This window comes from Schistocerca cancellata, chromosome 1 (genome assembly GCF_023864275.1).
Source record: "Schistocerca cancellata isolate TAMUIC-IGC-003103 chromosome 1, iqSchCanc2.1, whole genome shotgun sequence".
NCBI lineage: Eukaryota > Metazoa > Arthropoda > Insecta > Orthoptera > Acrididae > Schistocerca > Schistocerca cancellata.
This window is the reverse complement of record NC_064626.1, coordinates 783,816,007-783,837,338: the sequence shown is the minus strand read 5'-3', so window position 1 is coordinate 783,837,338 and position 21,332 is coordinate 783,816,007. Positions and strand designations below refer to the sequence as shown.

General features: G+C 43.9%; 1 protein-coding gene and 1 non-coding gene across 2 annotated transcripts in view; one reads left to right on the top strand and one right to left on the bottom strand.

Moving 5' to 3' along the window:
- LOC126187448 (methyltransferase-like protein 17, mitochondrial) overlaps nt 1-21,332 on the top strand; it is a 126,749-nt gene that overhangs the window by 58,668 nt on the left and 46,749 nt on the right. The window contains exon 7 of the mRNA XM_049928537.1: nt 10,663-10,752. Within this exon, the coding sequence (XP_049784494.1) occupies nt 10,663-10,752 (90 nt within the window). The remainder of the gene's footprint in view (nt 1-10,662; nt 10,753-21,332) is intronic.
- On the bottom strand, nt 8,923-8,997 carry Trnat-ugu (transfer RNA threonine (anticodon UGU)). Its single transcript has one exon. It is a non-coding gene; the product is annotated as a tRNA-Thr (tRNA).

The window sequence follows — 21,332 nt, the reverse complement described above, 5'->3', positions numbered from 1 at the left end:
GGCATCTAAATGCTCTGCAATGCTTGACCCACACCAGCTGGGGCGCCGACCGATCTACCCTCTTACGGCTCTACCAGTTGTTAATCCAGTCCCGTCTGGATTATGGGAGCCTGGCTTATGGCTCAGCATCCCCCTCTGTGTTGCGGGTGCTGGACCCAATCCTACACAGTGGGATACGACTTGCCACTGGTGCTTTCTGGACCAGCCCTGTGGACAGCATACTTGTGGAGGCAGGTGTCCCTCCACTGCGGTTATGGTGCCAACATTTACTGGTCGCTTATGCTGCCCATGTTTGTAGCTTGCCCGGGCATCCAAATTATCGTCTCCTGTTCTGGCAGCCAGTCATCCATCTCCCAGAACGTTGGCCCCGGTCGGGTTGTATGATCGCCGTCCGCGTCAGAGAGCTTCTCTCCGGCCTTGGGGTTTCCCCTGTTCCACCTCCTTTCCGGGCCCCTCTGCATACATCCCCGTGGTGTGTGCCTTGCCCTTGCCTTTGGCTGGAATTGGCACATGGCCCGAAGGACTCAGTCCCTCCGGAGGCCTTCCGCCGCCACTTTTATTCCATCCTAGCCACGTATGAGGGCTCTTGTGTGTTTTACACTGACGGTTTGATGGTTGCTGGTCGTGTCGGTTATGCTCTAACTGTAGGGGACCATTACGAACAGCAATCCTTGCCGGCTGGCTGCAGCATTTTCACTGCTGAGCTGGTCGCTATCTTTCGTGCCCTAGAGCATATCCACTCCTGCTCAGGTGAGTCCTTCGTTATCTGTAGCGACTCCCTGAGCAGTTTATGAGCTATCGACCAGTGTTTCCCTCGCTCTCGTCTGGTGATCGCTGTCCAGGGGTCCCTCCACGCTCTTGCCCATTGCGGTCGCTCTGTGGTCTTTGTGTGGACCCCAGGCCATGTTGGGATACCCGGCAATGAAAATGTTGACCGACTAGCGAAAGAGGCCACCAGTAAATCATCTCTGGACGTTGGCCTCCCGGAGACTGATTTGCGAGCCTTCTTACACCGCAAAGTTTTTGCGCTATGGGACGCTGAATGGCGCAATCTGACCACACCCAATAAACTGCATGCTATCAAGGAGACGACGACTGTGTGGCAGTGATGCATGCGAGCCAATTGCAGAGACTCAGTGGTCCTTTGTCGGCTCCGCATTGGGCACACTCGGCTGATGCACGGCCACTTATTGGGCCGTGAGGACCCACCTCTATGTGGATGTGGCTCCGTTTTGTCTGTGGTCCACATTTTGTTGGAGTGTCGCCTTTTAGCTGTGCTCAGACAGACGTTTGCCCTGCATGACATGCTCCCTGCCCTTTTAACAGATGACTCTGCCATGGCGGACTTGGTTTTGCGTTTTATTTGGGCAGGGGGCTTTTATCACATGATCTAAGTGTTTGTCTTTATTTTGTGGCGAGACTGGCCTCTGGCCTACAGTTTTAGTCTGAATTTTTAATGTGTGTGATTTTAATTCGTTTTGTCTGTTCTTTGTCTGAGTCTTTCTTGTCCTCTGTTGTCTGTTCTCTCCATTATTCGGTTTTACTCTGTGTGGGTGTTTTTAAGTTTTGGAACAAGGGACCGATGACCGTAGCAGTCTGGTCCCTTTAATCCCACAAACGAACCAACCAACCAACCTACACAGCCAAAAGTATTGGGCGCCCTAGAAATTTTGCATGTGTGCAATGTATGTAACTGTAAATAAACTCATTGCTTTGAAAATTAGTTTGTTGGGATCAAAAAGGACAAAAACAATGATCCACCTCAAAACCACCCATAAAACATCTGGTGCACTAAAATTTGTTATTTGAGTGATTTTCTGTGTTCTAATCAGTTTGCTACATTCACCTGTTGTGAACACATATCACTAATCTGGTGCTCTTTTCCTGTGTAGATTTGTGACATCAGTGTTACTGCTGGATTATGCCTAAAAGAAACAAACTTAGTATAGAAAAATTGGTGCAGATAAAGCACTTGCATGAGCAAGGGAAATCACAGGTAGAGATTTCGAAAACTGTGAAATGTTCATGCCAGTCTGTACAATATGCTATTGAGTGTTTTGCCATGACTGAGTCATATGTTAATAGGCCAAGAACTGGGCGCAAGTGGATCAAAACAAACTGTGAGGACTGAATGATAGTAAGAGAGTCATTAAAAAATAGGAACAAATCCTCGTTAGACTTCGGTGCTGAGTTGTCTAAAAGTTTTAACAAAACAATATCTGCTCACACTGCTCGTAGATGACTTCAAGAAGTTGGTCTAAAAGGCTGTAAAGTTGGGAAGAAGCCATGGTTCTCTGACAAGAATAGAAAGGCATAATATGAGTGGTTTCTAAAACACTAAATGTTTACCAAACAAGAGTGGTCAAATATCATGTGGTCTGATGAAGCATACATTCAGGTAGGTTTGTCAACTTGATGCTGTAACAACACATACCAATTTGGATAGAAAACAAAAGGCATTAATTTAAAAACACATGAATGAATTCTCTACAATACTCATTCACTTTTCAGATTTCCACAAAGTATATAGATGTCCTAGAGTCTGATTTACTGCCCTCTTTTACAACTCTTTTGCGATACAAACATGGACGGCATTAAGTTCCAGTGTGATAATGCAACCTGCCTTATATCTGGCCACGCAGTGACATGGGTGCAGGAAAATAGTATTGAGCTTCTGGACAGGGCTGCCCAATCACCGTACCTGAACTCCATAAAGCATTTAGGGGTTTATTGAAATGCAGAGTTAGGCGGCATACAAGTAAGTCAAAAGAAGAATTAAAAGACTGCCTGTACCTTGAGTGGAATGCCACAAGAGCCGAAGATTGTGAAAAGCTAGTTTGCTCTCTACCAAAAAGAATTTCTGCTGTAACAAGGGCCCACAAAATATTGATTTTGTGTTACTAACTGAACTCTGTCCGAACAGGCCTTGGAAGGCCCAATGGTACCGACCGGCCACCACGCCATCCTCAGCCCACAGTTGTCAATGGATGCGGATATGGAGAGGCATGTTGTCAGTACACTGCTCTCCCGGCCGTATGTCAGTTTACGAGACTGGAGCCACTACTTCTCAATCAAGTAGCTACTCAGTTTGCCTCACAAGGGCTGAGTGCACCCCTCTTGCCAACAGCACCCAGCAGACCGGATGGTCCTCCATACAAGTGCTAGTCCAGCCCAACAGTGCTTAACTTCGGTGATCTGACGGGAACTGGTGTTACCACTGCGGCAAGGCCGTTTGGCTTTGTGTTAGTAATAAACATTATAAACGCGAACAAATTGTTTCTATTTATGTAATTTTCTTATTTTTCACAAATCTCAAAGTTACCTAGAGTGCCCAATACTTTTGGCCAAGAATGTATAACATCATTATAATTCTGCATCTACACACATTCCACAAGCCACCAAACATTGCATGGTGGTGGGTGTCTTATACCACTGCTGATAATTCCCTTTCCTGTTCTGCTCACAAATGTAGTAGGGGAAAAATGGCCATCTATTACTCTGTAAAAGCACCAGTGTCCCTTATCTCATCTTTCCAGTTCTTCTGCACCATGTTCATTGTTGGCAGTAAAATCATGCTGCAGTGAATTGCAAATGCTGGTTCTCTAAATTTTGTCAGTAATATTTCATGAAAAGAACATTGTCTTCCCCAGGGATTCCAATTTCAGTTCCTGCAGCATTTCCCTAGTAATTCTGTGTTCATCCAATTTGTTAGGGATCCAGAACACAAGAGCAATGCTCAAGAATGGGTGGCCTAAGTGTTCTACACATGATCTCCTTAATAGATGAGCTACATCTTCCTAGAATTCCACCAATAAACCAAAGTTGATCGTTTGCCTTCCATACAACCGATCTTGTAAGCTTGTTTCATTACATATTGCTCTGAAATGTTATGCGTACGTATTTCATAGATGTGACTGTCAAAGAACAAGATTATTTTTTATAAAAGAAAACATGGTCTGTTGTAGGCTGTAATGTAAATATTCTTTATTTAAATTTTTCTATTAGCTAATTTTGATCATAAGTCATTTTCAAGCACATGCATGATTCCATGTAATACATAGTGTAATTATTAGATTCTTTTAGTTTATGTGTACAAACCAGATGTCATATTACTTAATTACAATAGCACTGAATACACATTAAAAAACGTTACAGCATCACATGTCTTATGTGACATGTCGTGTTGAGTATTATTGATGTGGATTCAATCCTAATGTAATTATGGAGTATCAACAATAATATGAAAAGGATTGATTGCTGCTCACTGTAAAGATGACATGTTGAGTTGCAGAAAGGCAAAGGAAAGACTGTTATACATTTAGCTTTTTCCCAAAGCCTTTTTCAGAAAAGAAAACACACTATCACATTTACACACAGGCAAAATTCATTAAAAAATTTTTAAAAAGTTGTAAGTTAATAAAACCCTTCACAAAATAATAAAAACTGTACCTCCTGTCATCTGACATTCCTCATTACTGCAGTACTGTAAATACTCGTGAAAATAAAACATCTTAGCATACTACTTCTATTCTCATGACGTTAATGTATATGGTGCTGTGTGTGAGGTTTGTGTAAATGCTGGTTACCAATTCTTCTTCTTACTCCCTCTCCCCACTTTAGGGAATGCTATCATACCAGTGGCATTGAAGCCTTTGAAAGGACAAAAGTGCCCCACATGCACAATAATCTTATGTGTAGGCAACTGCAGTTTGACATTTCCTGGCAAGTGTCATTTTGATAATCTGGTACAGACACTGGTACCAGGTGATGAAACTCTCTGTTTTATTCTTTGGGGTGTACGAGCTTGTCAGCATTACCCATTGACTTACACAGTATTATGGAAATTTAACATTATATTGTCGCATTCTTTCTTGTTGCTCAAGGACCTTGATGTTAGCTTTTTGTATCCACTTCCATATCTTCTTCACAAAATTCGGTATGGATTCTTCATTCATCCCCAAATTCAATTTGACCACTTCAAATGCTGAAGACATTTTTCTACGAGACACCACCTATTATGGAACACGCCTGTATTATAGGTTTTCAAATTATAAGCTGCAGCAGCAATAGAGTATGTCCACATGAGGCAAATGTGCAGTGGTAGAGTATGTCTGCTCAAGACAGATAGTCAGGTCTGGCGTGAACTTAGGAACCTCCAAGCAGTCGATGGAATTAAGCCGGCAGTTGGCCTTCTGCCTGGAAGACACCAGTTCAGCTCCCAGTAGCTCCAGAACTTAGGCCAGGAGGCAGTCCTGCAACTTAGTGAAGACAAGTGTCTAGCAGTGGCAGGAAGATGAGCAATTTCAGGGCAATAACCGATGTGGAGTATGAGGGGCGTTTGAAAAGTCCATGCAAAGTCCGAGAGATGTGTCCACCAGCACGTATCGAGGTCATGTTTAGTTAGTAGCATCTTTGGAAAGAACACACACCAAGTTTCAGCCATATTGGTCTATTTCTTTGAGTTTAGCATTTGTGTGAATCAAGGAAGTCAAGCGCTTGTCAAAAAATGGACGAAAAAGAATTTAGTGTGGTGATTAAACATTACTTTATGAAAGGCAAAACACCTCAGGAGATTAAAGAGAAGCTTGCTAAACATTACGGTGACTCTGTACCTTTGATTAGAACAGTTTATAAGTGGTTTCAAAATTTTTGGAGTGGCCATATGGGCACAAGTGATATTGAATGTTCGGACGCCCTGTGGAAGGTTGGGACTCCAGAAATCATTGATAAAATCCATGATATGTTGATGGATGACATAAGAGTTAAGGTGCGTGAGATTGCTAGTGCTGTGGGCATCTCGAATAAACAGGTACAGAATATTTTGCATAAACATTTGGACATGAGAAAGTTATCCGCAAGATTGGTTCTGCGATTGCTCACTCTTAACCAAAAACAGAATCATATGAAGTGTTGCAAGGATGGTTTGAAGCTGTTCAGAAAGAATCTGCAGGACTTCAAGCATTGTTTCGTCACTGTGGATGAAACATGCATACATTACTATACTCCTGAGACCAAACTACAACCTGAAGAATGGGTTATCAAGGGAGAATCTGCACCAAAAAAGGCGAAGGCCGTTCCTTTGGCCGGAAAGGTTATGGCGACTGTCTTTTGGGATTCAGAAGGGATAATCCTCATCGACTATCTGGAAAAGGGTAAAACTATTACAGGTGAATATTATTCATTGTTATTGGACCGTTTGAAAACCGAGCTGTAAGAAAACCGCTGGCGATTGGACCGCAAACAGTCCTTTTTCATCACGACAATACACTAGCACACACCTCAGCAGTTGTTGTAGCAAAATTAATGGAAATAGGATTCCAACTCATTTCATATCCCCACTATTCTCCAGACTTGGCTCCCTCGGAGTACTATTTGTTTCCCAATTTGAAGAAATGGCTGGCAGGACAAAGATTTTATTCAAACGAGGAGGTGATTGCAGCAACTAATAGTTATTTTGCAGACTTGAACAATTGCCATTATTCAGAAGGGATCAACAAATTAGAACACCATTGGACTAATTGTATAAGTCTAAAAGGAGAGTATGTCAAAAAATAAAAATGGTTTACCCCAAACACGTAAGGAGTTTTTATTTTTGCACGGACTTTTCAAATGCCCCTCGTACTTCCGGTAGCTGACTGCAGGTGATAACTGATACTGACTGGCTAAAACAGGCAGCATTTATACCGGCTTGGCCTGTTACCAATTTTGAAGAAGCACTGTTTCCATCAAGAGCCACAATGCAGAGATTGGTCATGCAGCAGTCAGGTCACCATTGCCACAGTGGATTCTGTCTTTCTGCTGTGTCAGTAGCATTACAACTCTGACTAGGCCGAAGGTGCAGCAATTTCTCCTACTGCACCCCCTGTGGGTCCAGGGGTAAGAATAGGCCCGAGGTATTCCTGCCTGTCTTAAGAGGCGACTAAAGTGAGTCTCTCACATTTCGGCATTTATGTAATGGTCCCCTGTAGGGTTTGACCTCCATATTTCAAAATTTTTCTGAAGAGCGATCCAATTGGGGAAAGGCACCTTCCATGGAACATCGCGTCCATCTTGCATTGAGACCTTTAGCCAATTTTCTCATCGTTGCATTGCAGTCCCGCTCCTTCTCCATCTCTTGGGTGAGGTCACCTTCCAGGGTGTGTTTTCCACCATGCACAACTCAGTGCTGCTTTCTGTGCTGACGATGATAATGGACTTCTTTGCACCTGATATCCAGCACACTAGTCAGTCCATTGTGGTGGGGCCATCACGTACTCTGTTGGTTGTAGCCCCCTGACAACACAGGGATCACTCTGCTCATGCCTGTGCTATTAACTCCTCGTGTATGTCAAGGAGTAAACCTGTCACCCTGGGGCATCGGGATTCCCGGCAATGGCCATGCTGCCAGGTGGCCCTTGCTGAGGCTGGGAGGCACGTGTGGGGAAGGCCCTTGGTCGAAGTGGGTGGCATCAGGGCGGATGACCCGCATTAAAGCATGGCACATCATCTCTTGGTGGTGGCCAGCTACCAGAAGTCTCTAAGCGTTCCAGGGCTCAGTTCAACGCACAGAAGTACGACCCCTAATTGTTCCCCACCCTGGTCTTACCATGGGAGGAACGAAAGGCTAAGGCTGGCAACAAAACTTACTCGCCTTGATATTTAGTATGTATGAGAGCTGATGTGGAGTCTTTTCATGATGATGAAGCCTCAGTTCTTTGTAGAGCCAGAGAAGCGTACCGCTTCTTCGGCTCCTCTCACGTGGAAGGGGTCCCTTCCTTCCCAGGTTTCTCCTAGTGGGACGGATGATGCCCGCCAGTGGCTGAAGTGCCCAGAAGCAGCTGGTCGTATGGCTTCATGATCCTCCTCAGTTCTGGAGACTGAATCTGTGAAGCCCTCCCAGCCAGCGAAACCAAAGGAGCAACGGGAGAAGTCAAAATAGAAGACTCCTAAGACCAAGGAAATTGCAGTGGCACCCCCACCACCGCTACCTACCAGCTCTGCATCTGAGGATGAGGTGGAGATTCTGGCATCCGCTGGTGACCTAGATCTCGTCTGTGCCTCAAATGCAATGGTTCTAGATTCAGGCTCTCCTTCAGTGGCGGTAGATGACCCAGTAGCGTAATCTGCCTCCTTGGTCCCTTCACACCTTTTTCGGCCGCGGACGATGTCATCTTCAGTGAAATTGCAGTGGTTTTTTCCACCACCTTGCTGAGCTCCAACAACTTCTCAGCCTTCAACCTTTCTTCTGCATTGCTCTCCAGGAAACTTGGTTTCCGGCAGTGCGAACCCCTGCCCTCCGTGGCTATCAGGGTTACTATAAGAATTGGGCAGCTTATGAGAGGGTATCTGGTGGAGTCTGCATCTACATCCTTTAGAGGCTGTCGCTGTTAGGGTGTAGATGCCTCAGGCTGTTACTGTCTGCAGCATGGTGATATCCCACAGCATGTATTGACTGCGCCGATCAGTTTACCCTTCTACGACTGTATCAGGCATTGATTCAGTCCCGTCTCAATTATGGGAGCATGGCTTACGATTTGGCATCACCTTCTGCATTGTGGTTGCTTGACCCCATACTTCACTGCAGGATCCGACCCTCAACTGGAGCTATCCGCACAAGCCCTATAAACAGCATGCTTGTGGAGGCTGGTGTCCCTACATTGCGAATCCAGCACCAATGACTATTGGACGCTTATGCTGCACATGTTTGTAGCTTGCCTGGGCATCCAAATTACCGTCTCCTGTTCCTCAACTCCATCTTCTTGAATGGCGGCCCCGGTCAGGGTATACAATCATGTTTCGTGTCTGGTCTCTTCTCTCTGGGCTTGAGTTTTTCCCTCTCCCACCTCTTTTCCAGGCCCATTTACATGTGAAATGATAATTAAATGGACACCCTAGCTGCAAACAGGCGTTGATGTACTTCATTGGGGACATGTTGAAAATGTGTGCCCCGACCGGGACTCAAACCCGGGATTTCCTGCTTACATGGCAGACGCTCTATCCATCTGAGCCATCGCGGGCACAGAGGGTAGTGCGTCTGCAGGGACTTATCCCTTGCACGTTCCGCGTGAGATCCACATTCCCAACATGTCCACACCACTACATTCATAGTGCGCCTAATAGATGTTTGCCCATCATACTCATTACTCGTGGCAGATTAAGCTACCAAGTTCCGCACGAGTTCGGGCATAGCGTGTGCGTTATGCTATCACTCTTGACGATCATTCTGAACAACGCTCATTGCCAGCTGGCTGCATTGTTTTCACTGCAGAGCTGGTAGCCAACTCTCACACCCTAGAGTATATCTGCTCCTGCTCAGGTGAGTCCTTCGTCATCTATAGTGACTCCCTGAGTGGTTTACGAGCTATCAACCAATGTTTTCCTCATTCTTGTCTGGTGATGGCTATCCAGGATTCCATCCATACTCTTGCCCGTTGCGGTCACTCCTTGGCTTTGTGTGGACCCCGGGTCATGTCGGCATTCCGGGTAATGAATGTGTTGACAGGCTGGCCAAACAGGCTATCAGTGAACCGGCCCTGGAGATTGGCCTTTCAGAATGTGATCTCCAGTCAGTATTGTGGCAGAAAGTCCTTGGTACCTGTGGTGATGAATGGCGCACCCTGCCTTCACCCAATAACTTCAGGTTATCAAGGAAACAAGTGTGTGGCGCTCCTCCACGCGAGCCTCTCACAAGGACTCAGTTGTTCTCTGCTGGCTATGCATTGGCCATACCTGGCTGACACATGACCATTTATTGTACCATGAGGACCTGCCTCTATGTCGCTGTGGATCAACAGTGACAGTGGTCCACATCTTGTTGGGTTGTCCGCTTTTAACTGCACTCAGACAGATGTTTGTGCCAGCTTAGTTTTGAGTTTTATTCGAGCAGGGGGTTTTTATTGCTCAATCTGAGGGTTTGTCCCTTTTGTGCATTGTCTGGCCTTTGGCCTACAGTTTTAGATTGGGGTTTTTAGTGTGTCTCTTGGTGCTTGGCTTTTCCATTTTTGTTTCCATGGTTGGCCAACCGCTGTACACCTCTGTGTGCTTATAATTCCTTGTTTTCTGGTCTTTGTCTCTGTCTTTCTTGTTCTGTGTCGTTCCTTCTTACCTCCGTTCCTTGTTTTTATTCCTTGTGGGTGTTTCATGGTCGTGGAAAAAGGGACCGATGGCCTTTGTAGTCTGGTCCCTTCAACCCCCACAAACCAACCAACCATCTCCTACTGCAAGGCTTGATGGTGATTCTTGAGGTGTCACCATAGTCCACTTGTGGTTTCTTATGCAAGACTGTTTACCCAGCCTGATACTTTTTGTGTCAGCCTGTTGTGACATCTGTCCATTAACTCAGCCATGTCAAGTAAAGAAGCTGGAGCACAACACACCATTTTTATACACAGAATTTGTGAAAGTGGATGTAAGAGCAAGTAGGATTTATTGTTAAAATATCTAGTGTACTGCACTAAGCTTTGTAATGGCCATTTACTAAGCAACATGTACATCCATCTGAATGTGATTTATGGTCTAGACATGGTATTTTTAGCTACTCCCATGACCATTTAGTTTTAACCCAGTTCTAGTGTGTGCATGTTTCTTGAATAAATTGAAGTATTTCCTTTTTTGTGGTTCATGCTTTGCAAATCAAAATTACAATTCATCCATACAACTATTCATTTATTATTTTTCTTTCAGGTTGTAAATGAAGCAAGGGATTACATATTGCACCTTGCAGAAAATGCATCTGAAAGGCTTCCAATGCCCAAAGCTCATATATTTGCACCAGTGAGTTCACAATTTACATGAATTAATTTACTTATCTTCACATTTTAGCTGGTATGGTCTGAAAAGCTTTGACAGTATTAAGCTTTTATCTTGTTAAATAAAATTGTGGATTTTATATATTACCTCCTTAAATTGTTATATTTGCATCTTACGTAACATTACTATTTAACAAGAATTTAATTTTTGGTAGAGATTACAGACACATTAAAAGATGATGATAGGGAACAGGAACGCATGAGATCCACATAAAGTAGGAGCTTATGGGTCTAGATATGGAAAAAATCTCAACTCTAACACTGGCTAGACAACAGGCACTATTGGTTACTGAGAAGACAATTATGTGACTTGTCATGTTGAAATTTTGTAAGGTTTCTGCACTTAATTCTGTTTGGCGTATACACTGACGAGTCAAAACATTATGACCATTTGCTCAGTAGTTCTTTATGTCCATATTTTGACAGATGGTTGTGGGACCTCAGCTGTTCAATACAGAATGTAAAATCAAGCGACTTTCAGCTTTCTAAATTTCCAAATTGTTATTTTATTGGGCTACTAGTTTTGGTGATACATTATGCCATTTCAGGCCCCGTGACTGGCATATAGGAAGATTCCCACCTTTGGTCCAGTCAAAATAGGGGCCAGCATTCAATGACTAGTATCCATAGATTTTTGAGACAGCGATCACTTCAAACATCAGCTGCCGTTCGCAGGTGATGTTTGAAGTGATCACTGTCTCAAAACTGTATGGATACCAGTCATTGAATGTTGGCGCCAATTTTGACTGGACCAGAGATGAGAATCTTCCTAAACGTCGGTCAGGAGGCTTGAAGATGACGTAATATATCACTGAAACTGGTAGCTTAATAATATAACAATTTGGAAATTTTGACAACTGAAAGCTGTTTGATTTGAAATTCTGTGCTTAATAGCTTGTTTGTCCATCTTTTGGAACAAAATACTTGATTGATTGTGGGTATTAGGGATCCTACACTTTGATGGTAAGTTTGTCAAGATATGTGGCATTAGATGTCTATGCACAGGTCATGTAATTCACATAAATAACAATACCAGAGAAGGATAGTCGCTACTCACCATACAGCGGAGATGCTGAGTCACGATAGGCACAAAAAAGATTCACACAGTTATAGCTTTCGGCCATTAAGGCCTTTGTCAGCCAGTAGACACACACACACACACACACACACACACACACACACACAAATGCAAGTTCGCAGAAGAGCTTCTGTGAAGTTTTTTTCAGTGGTTGCACAGCACACAACAATTTTGGCATGTGGCTCACTCGTGTTGTACAGAACAATAAGGGCACAATGGCAGAGTACATGGCCACCGTTCTGATGCTGATTGTTGTTGCTGCTTAGCATGGCGCTGCCCCATGCGACATGGAGGTGGCGATTTTACAGTCATGACATTGTTTTCCTGTGAGCTAACCAATGGTGACTGAGCAGCAGAGGGAGGAATGGCGGCTACTTCACACCACACATCTATCTGATTTTCTGCTGCCCAAGATACTTCAGAGGTCTGGATACTGTTCAGGACTTCTGTGATAGAGGAATTTTACATTGTAAAGCATGTTCACCAACTTCCTTATCAAGGGCCAGGTGTATTATAGCATTGCAAACCATCGAATCAGCATTTGAGTCCTGTTGAGCTTCAGTAATAAAGTGGCTCCAGTGGCTAAGTCCATGAAGTTCCGCTGCCCAAGTTCTGTATGACTGTTGTGACCACTTTTGACAATAGTAGAACTCAGTGTGAACAACAATAATGTGAATATGTTTGCAGTAATAATTAGAGACCAACTGGCACATCTCATCAAGAGAGAGACTGGCTGGTCCCTGAAGAGGAGCTAACTGACACAAAAGGTGATAAGTACAAGGAGAAATCCATGACAGAAAGAAAGCCTTAACACACATTGTGGTTGGCGACTCGAAAAGCTTGAAAATACTACCAAAGTCATTTTTCATATGCATCCCAATCTTCCACAGAATCGTCATATGGAGGAAACAGTGGGCGTTGCGTCAATGGCGGTGAACCATGGTGCATCAATGATGCTGCCAAATTGTTTAGTGCTGTGGGGAGAGCATGCTGCTGGCTGGTGAGAGCTCACTGCTGTTCAGCAAAAGGTTGAAGAGTTTCTTCCTCTGACATATTTGCTGTAGCAAACCAAGAAATGAAACATGCGGAGTATAAAACTGCATTCATTGTCAAATATGTTGTAACACTGTACAAACACAATATCAGAACCCCACCAACCAAGTTTTTTTTCTGCTTCCATGTGAAGGGATACACCAAGACACTGAATGAAGTATTAAATGAAAAAAATATCTCTTAACCATGGAAAACATTACAACACATTCTAACAGGTGTATGTATAATCATCATATAAACATTTGTCCGGCTGACAGCCCACCATGCTGACTTATACAAGGCTGTTTTGCACATGGCACAGAGCTAGCTGCACCCACCACCTGCGCCATCATGAGGTAACGTCTTGTGGTTGGCTGTGGAGGTGTACACTGTTTGATTATGCGTACTAACTCTATAGAGTTACAACAGTCGTATCATGTAGAAATGGAAGTGTCTGCATTACTTTGACACTGTGAATTCACAAAGCAGCTGTAAATGGTTCTGAATTTTTATTACATTGCCAAGGAATACAAGGGATTTATTCCCACAAATCAGAAGTGCTTGATGCCAAAGAATTGCACCAATTTACTTTCCATTTCTTCCTGACTTCATTGAGTTTATCATAAAATCACAAGATTATTTTCTCATGGCACTGACCTATGATCATGCCATCCCTAAGTTTCCAGTTGACTGAAGACTAACATCTACTACAAATAACAATGACCCATCCAGACTGTTCACAGTATACAAATCTGTAAGTGCAGAGATGGACTTAAGTAATTATAGTGCTCACTTCTTTTTTAGAGTTAGTTTTTAATCAATGTTGTTAGCAGTGTGATATATGTTAGTAATGTTATTGAATAATGTTATGAACACTGAATGATTTCATCACCCTATATAAATAACTCATAACATCACGAACTTAACAAAGGCATTATTTCCAATCAACTCTGTATGTCATTCTGCAATTTTGTGGTTCCATTTGTACAACCGAAATGAAATGTATAAGGGACACTCAAATGAAAATGAGACAGATGCTAACAAAGTAAGTAAACTGTTTACTATTTCAAAAGAAATCATCCTAACTGTTAATACATTTAACCCACTATGAGAGAAGGTGGTCAATTTCTTTGTGGAAAAATGTTTGTGGTTGCGTACGGACCCAATCATGCACCTTCTCATTTGGAGCAAATCAATGAGCACAAATGTCTTACTTAAGGGCTCAAAAAATGTGAAAATCATATGGAGGGAAAGAGGAGGGGGGGGGGGGGGGGGGGAGATCAGACTGTGCAAGGGCTTTCCAGTGAAACTTCTGCAGTGTGCTGGAAAAAATCTTGGCAAAATGTGGGCAGGCATTATCCTGAACAGAATGTTGTCATCTGCCAACTTTCCTCAATAATTGGACTCGGCATTTAATTTTTTGCAAAGTGTCCATGTACCACTGTGCGTTAATTGTGGCACTGTGTTCCAGAAAGTCAATGAGCAGTGTGTTGATTGACACCATCAGTTGCAAGATAATGCCCACTCACTTCTTGCCAAGGTTCTTTCGACTATGCTGCAGAAATTTTGCTGGGAAGCCCTTACACATCCTCCTTACACTCACAAACTTTTCCTACATGCACAAACATTTCTCCATGAAGGCATTGATTGTCTTTTCTCACAACGGGGTAAATGTATTAAGAGTTATGATGACTGCTTTTGAAATAATAATGATGATGATGATGATGATGATGATGATGATGATGTGTAGTTTGTGGGGCATTCAACTGCGCAGTTATCAGTGCCCATACAAATTCCCAATCATTGCTCTGTCCAATCTCGCCACTTTCATGAATGATGATGAAATGATGAGGACAACACAAACACCCAGACATCTCAAGGCAGGTGAAGATCCCTGACCACGCCGGGAATTGAACCCGGGACCCCGTGCTTGGGAAGTGAGAATGTGACCGCGAAACCACAAGCTGCAGACAAATAATGAAGAGCGTACTTACTTTTTTCCATCTATCTTTCTTTCATGTGACTGCTCCATATATTTTGCATTATTTTCGACTCACAATTCAGGAGTCCACACGAAATGTAAATGGTTGCTATAACCTACTAGATCTCTTACAAAGAAACAATCTTGAGCATCATGATGGAAGGTCACTGTAGGTAGACTGAGTACTATAACATCAAAATCCATCAAAAAGTAGTGCAAAATATATCTATTTAAAATAGTAGATAACAAAATTGCTTGATGTCTTCATAACAGTTGGCCACCATTCCTTTCAAACTGTGTGTCTTGAGCAGATGTGGCTTAAATTCAAAGAAATTGTGTTGGCGGCAATTGAAAGTTTCATACCAAGCAAATTAATAAGAGATGAACAGATCTCCTGAGGTATGCAAACAAGTCAGGACACTATTGCAGAAGCTTGACAATGTTTTACAGAAGGTTGAAAATTAGAGCGGACTTCAGTGTGGGATGCTTTAAATAGTTTACACAGTCAAACTGTCTCAAATTTGGCAGAAAATTAAAAGAGATTTTGTCCGTATACAAAGTATACCTGTGGCAAGTTGCAATCAATATCTTCACTGCATGATGACACCACCCCTAAAACAGGGTTATTAAGCAGCTTTCTGAAATTTCATCACTAAAGATGATGCAGTGCATATTACAGCATTCAAGTTGAGAACAGCTGCCAACATGAGTAATTTGGAAGTAGATACCCTCAGTGTAGCGAAGGGTCTGCTGATGAAGTAGCTCCATTTTGAGCAGTCAAATAAAACCACTTACTTGACAAAAAAATCTGTAACTAAAGACTGAGATGTCTGTTGGTAGTTCATGCATTGTCTGCACAAGTAAATCTAAAGCATTTATAATTAGACATTTATTAGTGGTACCAATGTGTGTTGTCACGATGTTGTAGTAATCATTAAATTTAGTGGCTGCTGAGTTGAATGTGTCACCATTTCTGCCAGGGTTTATTTCTTGTTTAATGATGTTCCAGATTGTTTTTGCCATATTCTTGGAAGTGTTTTAATTTTTGAGCATAGTACAAATGTTTCACTTTTTAATAGCTAACAGAAATTTTAATAGCTAACAGGAATTTCTGTTCTGCCTAAAGTTTCTATTCCCTTAACATTTTTGTGGGCAACTTCATTGTGCCAATGAAAGACAATATTTTTCTTTGCAGTCCAGCCCTCTTCCCTTGTATTTCTTCATCTATTTGATCCCCAAGGCATGTTTTGTATTTACCAATTAGTTTTACTCTGTGCAAGGTAATCAATGAAAAATCCCTTTTGAAAATCAGGACTTACTGGCCATAACTAATGGTGTGTTGACAGGTGTTCACCTGACTTATAAATTCCATTCTATTCACATTATTTTGACTGACCCAGCTGACTTCTTCAAATGCTGTGAGCGGTGTTGTTGTGTGTTCTCAGACAACCAGCCCAAGCATTGATTACACATGATTACACATAATATAACTCTCAGCACCAGAAATAAACATTTGGATCAGTCATCAAAATGTCATGCAAAAAAAAAAAAAAAAAAAAAAAAAAAAAAAAAAAAAAAAGAATCTGCAACTCGGCTGAATATGTTTCACCAAGAAAACTTGAGAGATCACATTGACCATAATCATTTTGGTAGATAGGGCCAACTTCAACTTCATGAGTGTACTGTCTCCACCTTCCACCCAATGGTTTTATCGCTATCCCATTTCTGAAAAATCTCATCCACATTAGCGGCTGTTGAAACTTAAGAAGCACACCCCTTATTATACTTCGCCATCTTTGGATCTAAAACAAAGAATTTTATGATATCAATGCATTCCAGATTATCTATTTAATGAAACACATACAACAAAACTATTTTTAAAAAATTGTAAAAACAAAACTGTTGTGCAAGCCTATTGGCTTGAAGTATTGCATACTGTGTAGCTAAAACAAAATCTCATTGATGACAGTATCACCTCTGTACTGGTTGACAAATGTTTCTCCTGTTTCTGTTGTTCTTCTTGGTTCTCCTTTGCTTTAATCCCTTTCTTTTAACCTCTAGTTATAATCAGCCTTTTCTGTTGTATCCTTTAATGCACAAGTGACTCTTGCCATTTTATTAGATTTAAAGTCCCCCCCCCCCTTGTCCCTCTCTTTCCTACTCACTTGTACAGAAGACTACATATAAATATATCTAAAAACAAAGATGATTTGACTTACCAAACAAAAGCGCTGGCACGTCGATAGACACACAAACAAACACAAACATACACACAAAATTCTAGCTTTCACAACCAACGGTTGCCTCATCAGGAAAGAGGGAAGGAGAGGGAAAGACGAAAGGATTTGGGTTTTAAGGGAGAGCGTAAGGAGTCATTCCAATCCCGGGAGCGGAAAGACTTACCTTAGGGGGAAAAAAGGACGGGTATACACTCGCGCGCGCACACACACACACACACACACACACACACACACACACACACACACACACACACACATATCCATCCACACATATACAGACACAAGCAGACATATACAGAGGCAAAGAGTTTTGGCAGAGATGTCAGTCAAGGCGGAAGTGCAGAGGCAAAGATGTTGTTGAATGACAGGGGAGTTATGAGTGGCGGCAACTTGAAATTAGCAGAGATTGAGGCCTGGTGGATAATGGGAAGAGAAGATATATTGAAGAGAAAGTTCCCATCTCCGGAGTTCGGATAGGTTGGTGTTAGTGGGAAGTATCCAGATAACCCGGACGGCTTAACACTGCCCAGATGTGCTGGCCGTGCACCAAGGCATGTTTAGCCACAGATGATCCTCATTACCAACAAACACTGTCTGCCTGTATCCATTCATGCGTATGGACAGTTTGTTGCTGGTCATTCCCACATAGAATGCGTCACAGTGTAGGCAGGTCAATTGGTAGATCACGTGGGTGCTTTCACACATGGCTCTGCCTTTGATCGTGTACACTTTCCGGGTTACAGGACTGGAGTAGGTGGTGGTGGGAGGGTGCATGGGACAGGTTTTACACCGGGGGCAGTTACAAGGGTAGGAGCCAGAGGGTAGGGGAGGTAGTTTGGGGATTTCATAGGGATGAACTAAGAGGTTACGAAGGTTAGGTGGACGGCAGAAAGACACTCTTGGTGGAGTGGGGAGGATTTCATGAAGGATGGATCTCATTTCAGGGCAGGATTTGAGGAAGTCGTATCCCTGCTGGAGAGCCACATTCAGAGTGATCCAGTCCCGGAAAGTATCCTGTCACCAGTGGGGCACTTTTGTGGTTCTTCTGTGGGAGGTTCTGGTTTTGAGAGGATGAGGAAGTGGCTCTGGTTATTTGCTTCTGTACCAGGTCGGGAGGGTAGTTGCGGGATGCGAAAGCTGTTGTCAGGTTATTAGTGTAATGGTTCAGGGATTCCGGACTGGAGCAGATTCGTTTGCCACGAAGACCTAGGCTGTAGGGAAGGGACCGTTTGATGTGGAATGGGTGGCAGCTGTCATAATGGAGGTACTGTTGCTTGTTGGTGGGTTTGATGTGGACGGACGTGTGAAGCTGGCCATTGGACAGGTGGAGGTCAAGATCAAGGAAAGTGGCATGGGATTTGGAGTAGGACCAGGTGAATCTGATGGAACCAAAGGAGTTGAGGTCAGAGAGGAAATTCTGGAGTTCTTCTTCACTGTGAGTCCAGATCATGAAGATGTCATCAATAAATCTGTACCAAACTTTGGGTTGGCAGGCCTGGGTAACCAAGAAGGCTTCCTCTAAGCGACCCATGAATAGGTTGGCGTACGAAGGGGCCATCCTGGTACCCATGGCTGTTCCCTTTAATTGTTGGTATGTCTGGTCTTCAAAAGTGAAGAAGTTGTGGGTCAGGATAAAGCTGGCTAAGGTAATGAGGAAAGAGGTTTTAGGTAGGATGGCAGGTGATCAGCGTGAAAGGAAGTGCTCCATCGCAGTGAGGCCCTGGACGTGCGGGATATTTGTGTATAAGGAAGTGGCATCAATGGTTACAAGGATGGTTTCTGGGGGTAATGGATTGGGTAAGGATTCCAGGCGTTCGAGAAAGTGGTTGGTGTCTTTGATGAAGGATGGGAGACTGCATGTAATGGGTTGAAGGTGTTGATCTACGTAGGCAGAGATACATTCTGTGAGGGCTTGGTAACCAGCTACAATGGGGCGGCCGGGATGATTGGGTTTGTGAATTTTAGGAAGAAGGTAGAAGGTAGGGGTGTGGGGTGTCGATGGGGTCAGGAGGTTGATGGAGTCAGGTGAAAGGTTTTGTAGGGGGCCTAAGGTTCTGAGGATTCCTTGAAGCTCTGCCTGGACATCAGGAATGGGATTACCTTGGCAAACTTTGTATGTGGTGTTGTCTGAAAGCTGACGCAGTCCCTCAGCCACATACTTTCCAGGAATTTCTGACTTCCAGCCTTGCCTCTCAATCCTTCTTAAAAAACCTTAATCCTACTCCCAACAATACCACTGCTGAAGCCCAGGCTATCCGTGATCTGAAGGCTGACTTGAAATTCTCCGGCGGACAAGGGTTCCACGACCGTGGTACTTGATCGTCGGGAGTATGTGGCTGAGGGACTGCGTCAGCTTTCAGACAACACCACATACAAAGTTTGCCAAGGTAATCCCATTCCTGATGTCCAGGCAGAGCTTCAAGGAATCCTCAGAACCTTAGGCCCCCTACAAAACCTTTCACCTGACTCCATCAACCTCCTGACCCCACCGACACCCCGCACCCCTACCCTCTACCTTCTTCCTAAAATTCACAAACCCAATCATCCAAGCCGCCCCATTGTAGCTGGTTACCAAGCCCTCACAGAACGTATCTCTGCCTACGTAGATCAACACCTTCAACCCATTACATGCATTCTCCCATCCTTCATCAAAGACACCAACCACTTTCTCGAACGCCTGGAATCCTTACCCAATCCATTACCCCCAGAAACCATCCTTGTAACCATTGATGCCACTTCCTTATACACAAATATCCCGCACGTCCAGGGCCTCACTGCGATGGAGCACTTCCTTTCACGCCGATCACCTGCCACCCTACCTAAAACCTCTTTCCTCATTACCTTAGCCAGCTTCATCCTGACCCACAACTTCTTCACTTTTGAAGACCAGACATACCAACAATTAAAGGGAACAGCCATGGGTACCAGGATGGCCCCTTCGTACGCCAACCTATTCATGGGTCGCTTAGAGGAAGCCTTCTTGGTTACCCAGGCCTGCCAACCCAAAGTTTGGTACAGATTTATTGATGACATCTTCATGATCTGGACTCACAGTGAAGAAGAACTCCAGAATTTCCTCTCTGACCTCAACTCCTTTGGTTCCATCAGATTCACCTGGTCCTACTCCAAATCCCATGCCACTTTCCTTGATCTTGACCTCCACCTGTCCAATGGCCAGCTTCACACGTCCGTCCACATCAAACCCACCAACAAGCAACAGTACCTCCATTATGACAGCTGCCACCCATTCCACATCAAACGGTCCCTTCCCTACAGCCTAGGTCTTCGTGGCAAACGAATCTGCTCCAGTCCGGAATCCCTGAACCATTACACTAATAACCTGACAACAGCTTTCACATCCCACAACTACCCTCCCGACCTGGTACAGAAGCAAATAACCAGAGCCACTTCCTCATCCTCTCAAACCCAGAACCTCCCACAGAAGAACCACAAAAGTGCCCCACTGGTGACAGGATACTTTCCGGGACTGGATCACTCTGAATGTGGCTCTCCAGCAGGGATACGACTTCCTCAAATCCTGCCCTGAAATGAGATCCATCCTTCATGAAATCCTCCCCACTCCACCAAGAGTGTCTTTCCGCCGTCCACCTAACCTTCGTAACCTCTTAGTTCATCCCTATGAAATCCCCAAACCACCTTCCCTACCCTCTGGCTCCTACCCTTGTAACCGCCCCCGGTGTAGAACCTGTCCCATGCACCCTCCCATCACCACCTACTCCAGTCCTGTAACCCGGAAGGTGTACACGATCAAAGGCAGAGCCACGTGTGAAAGCACCCACGTGACCTACCAACTGACCTGCCTACACTGTGACGCATTCTATGTGGGAATGACCAGCAACAAACTGTCCATTCGCATGAATGGACACAAGCAGACAGTGTTTGTTGGCTAAACATGCCTTGGTGCACAGCCAGCACATCTTGGCACAGTGTTACGCCGTCCGGGTTATCTGGATACTTCCCACTAACACCAACCTATCCGAACTCCGGAGATGGGAACTTGCTCTTCAATATATCCTCTCTTCCCATTATCCACCAGGCCTCAATCTCCGCTAATTTCAAGTTGCCGCCACTCATACCTCACCTGTCATTCAACAACATCTTTGCCTCTGCACTTCCGCCTTGACTGACATCTGTGCCCAAACTCTTTGCCTCTGTATATGTCTGCTTGTGTCTGTATATGTGTGGATGGATAT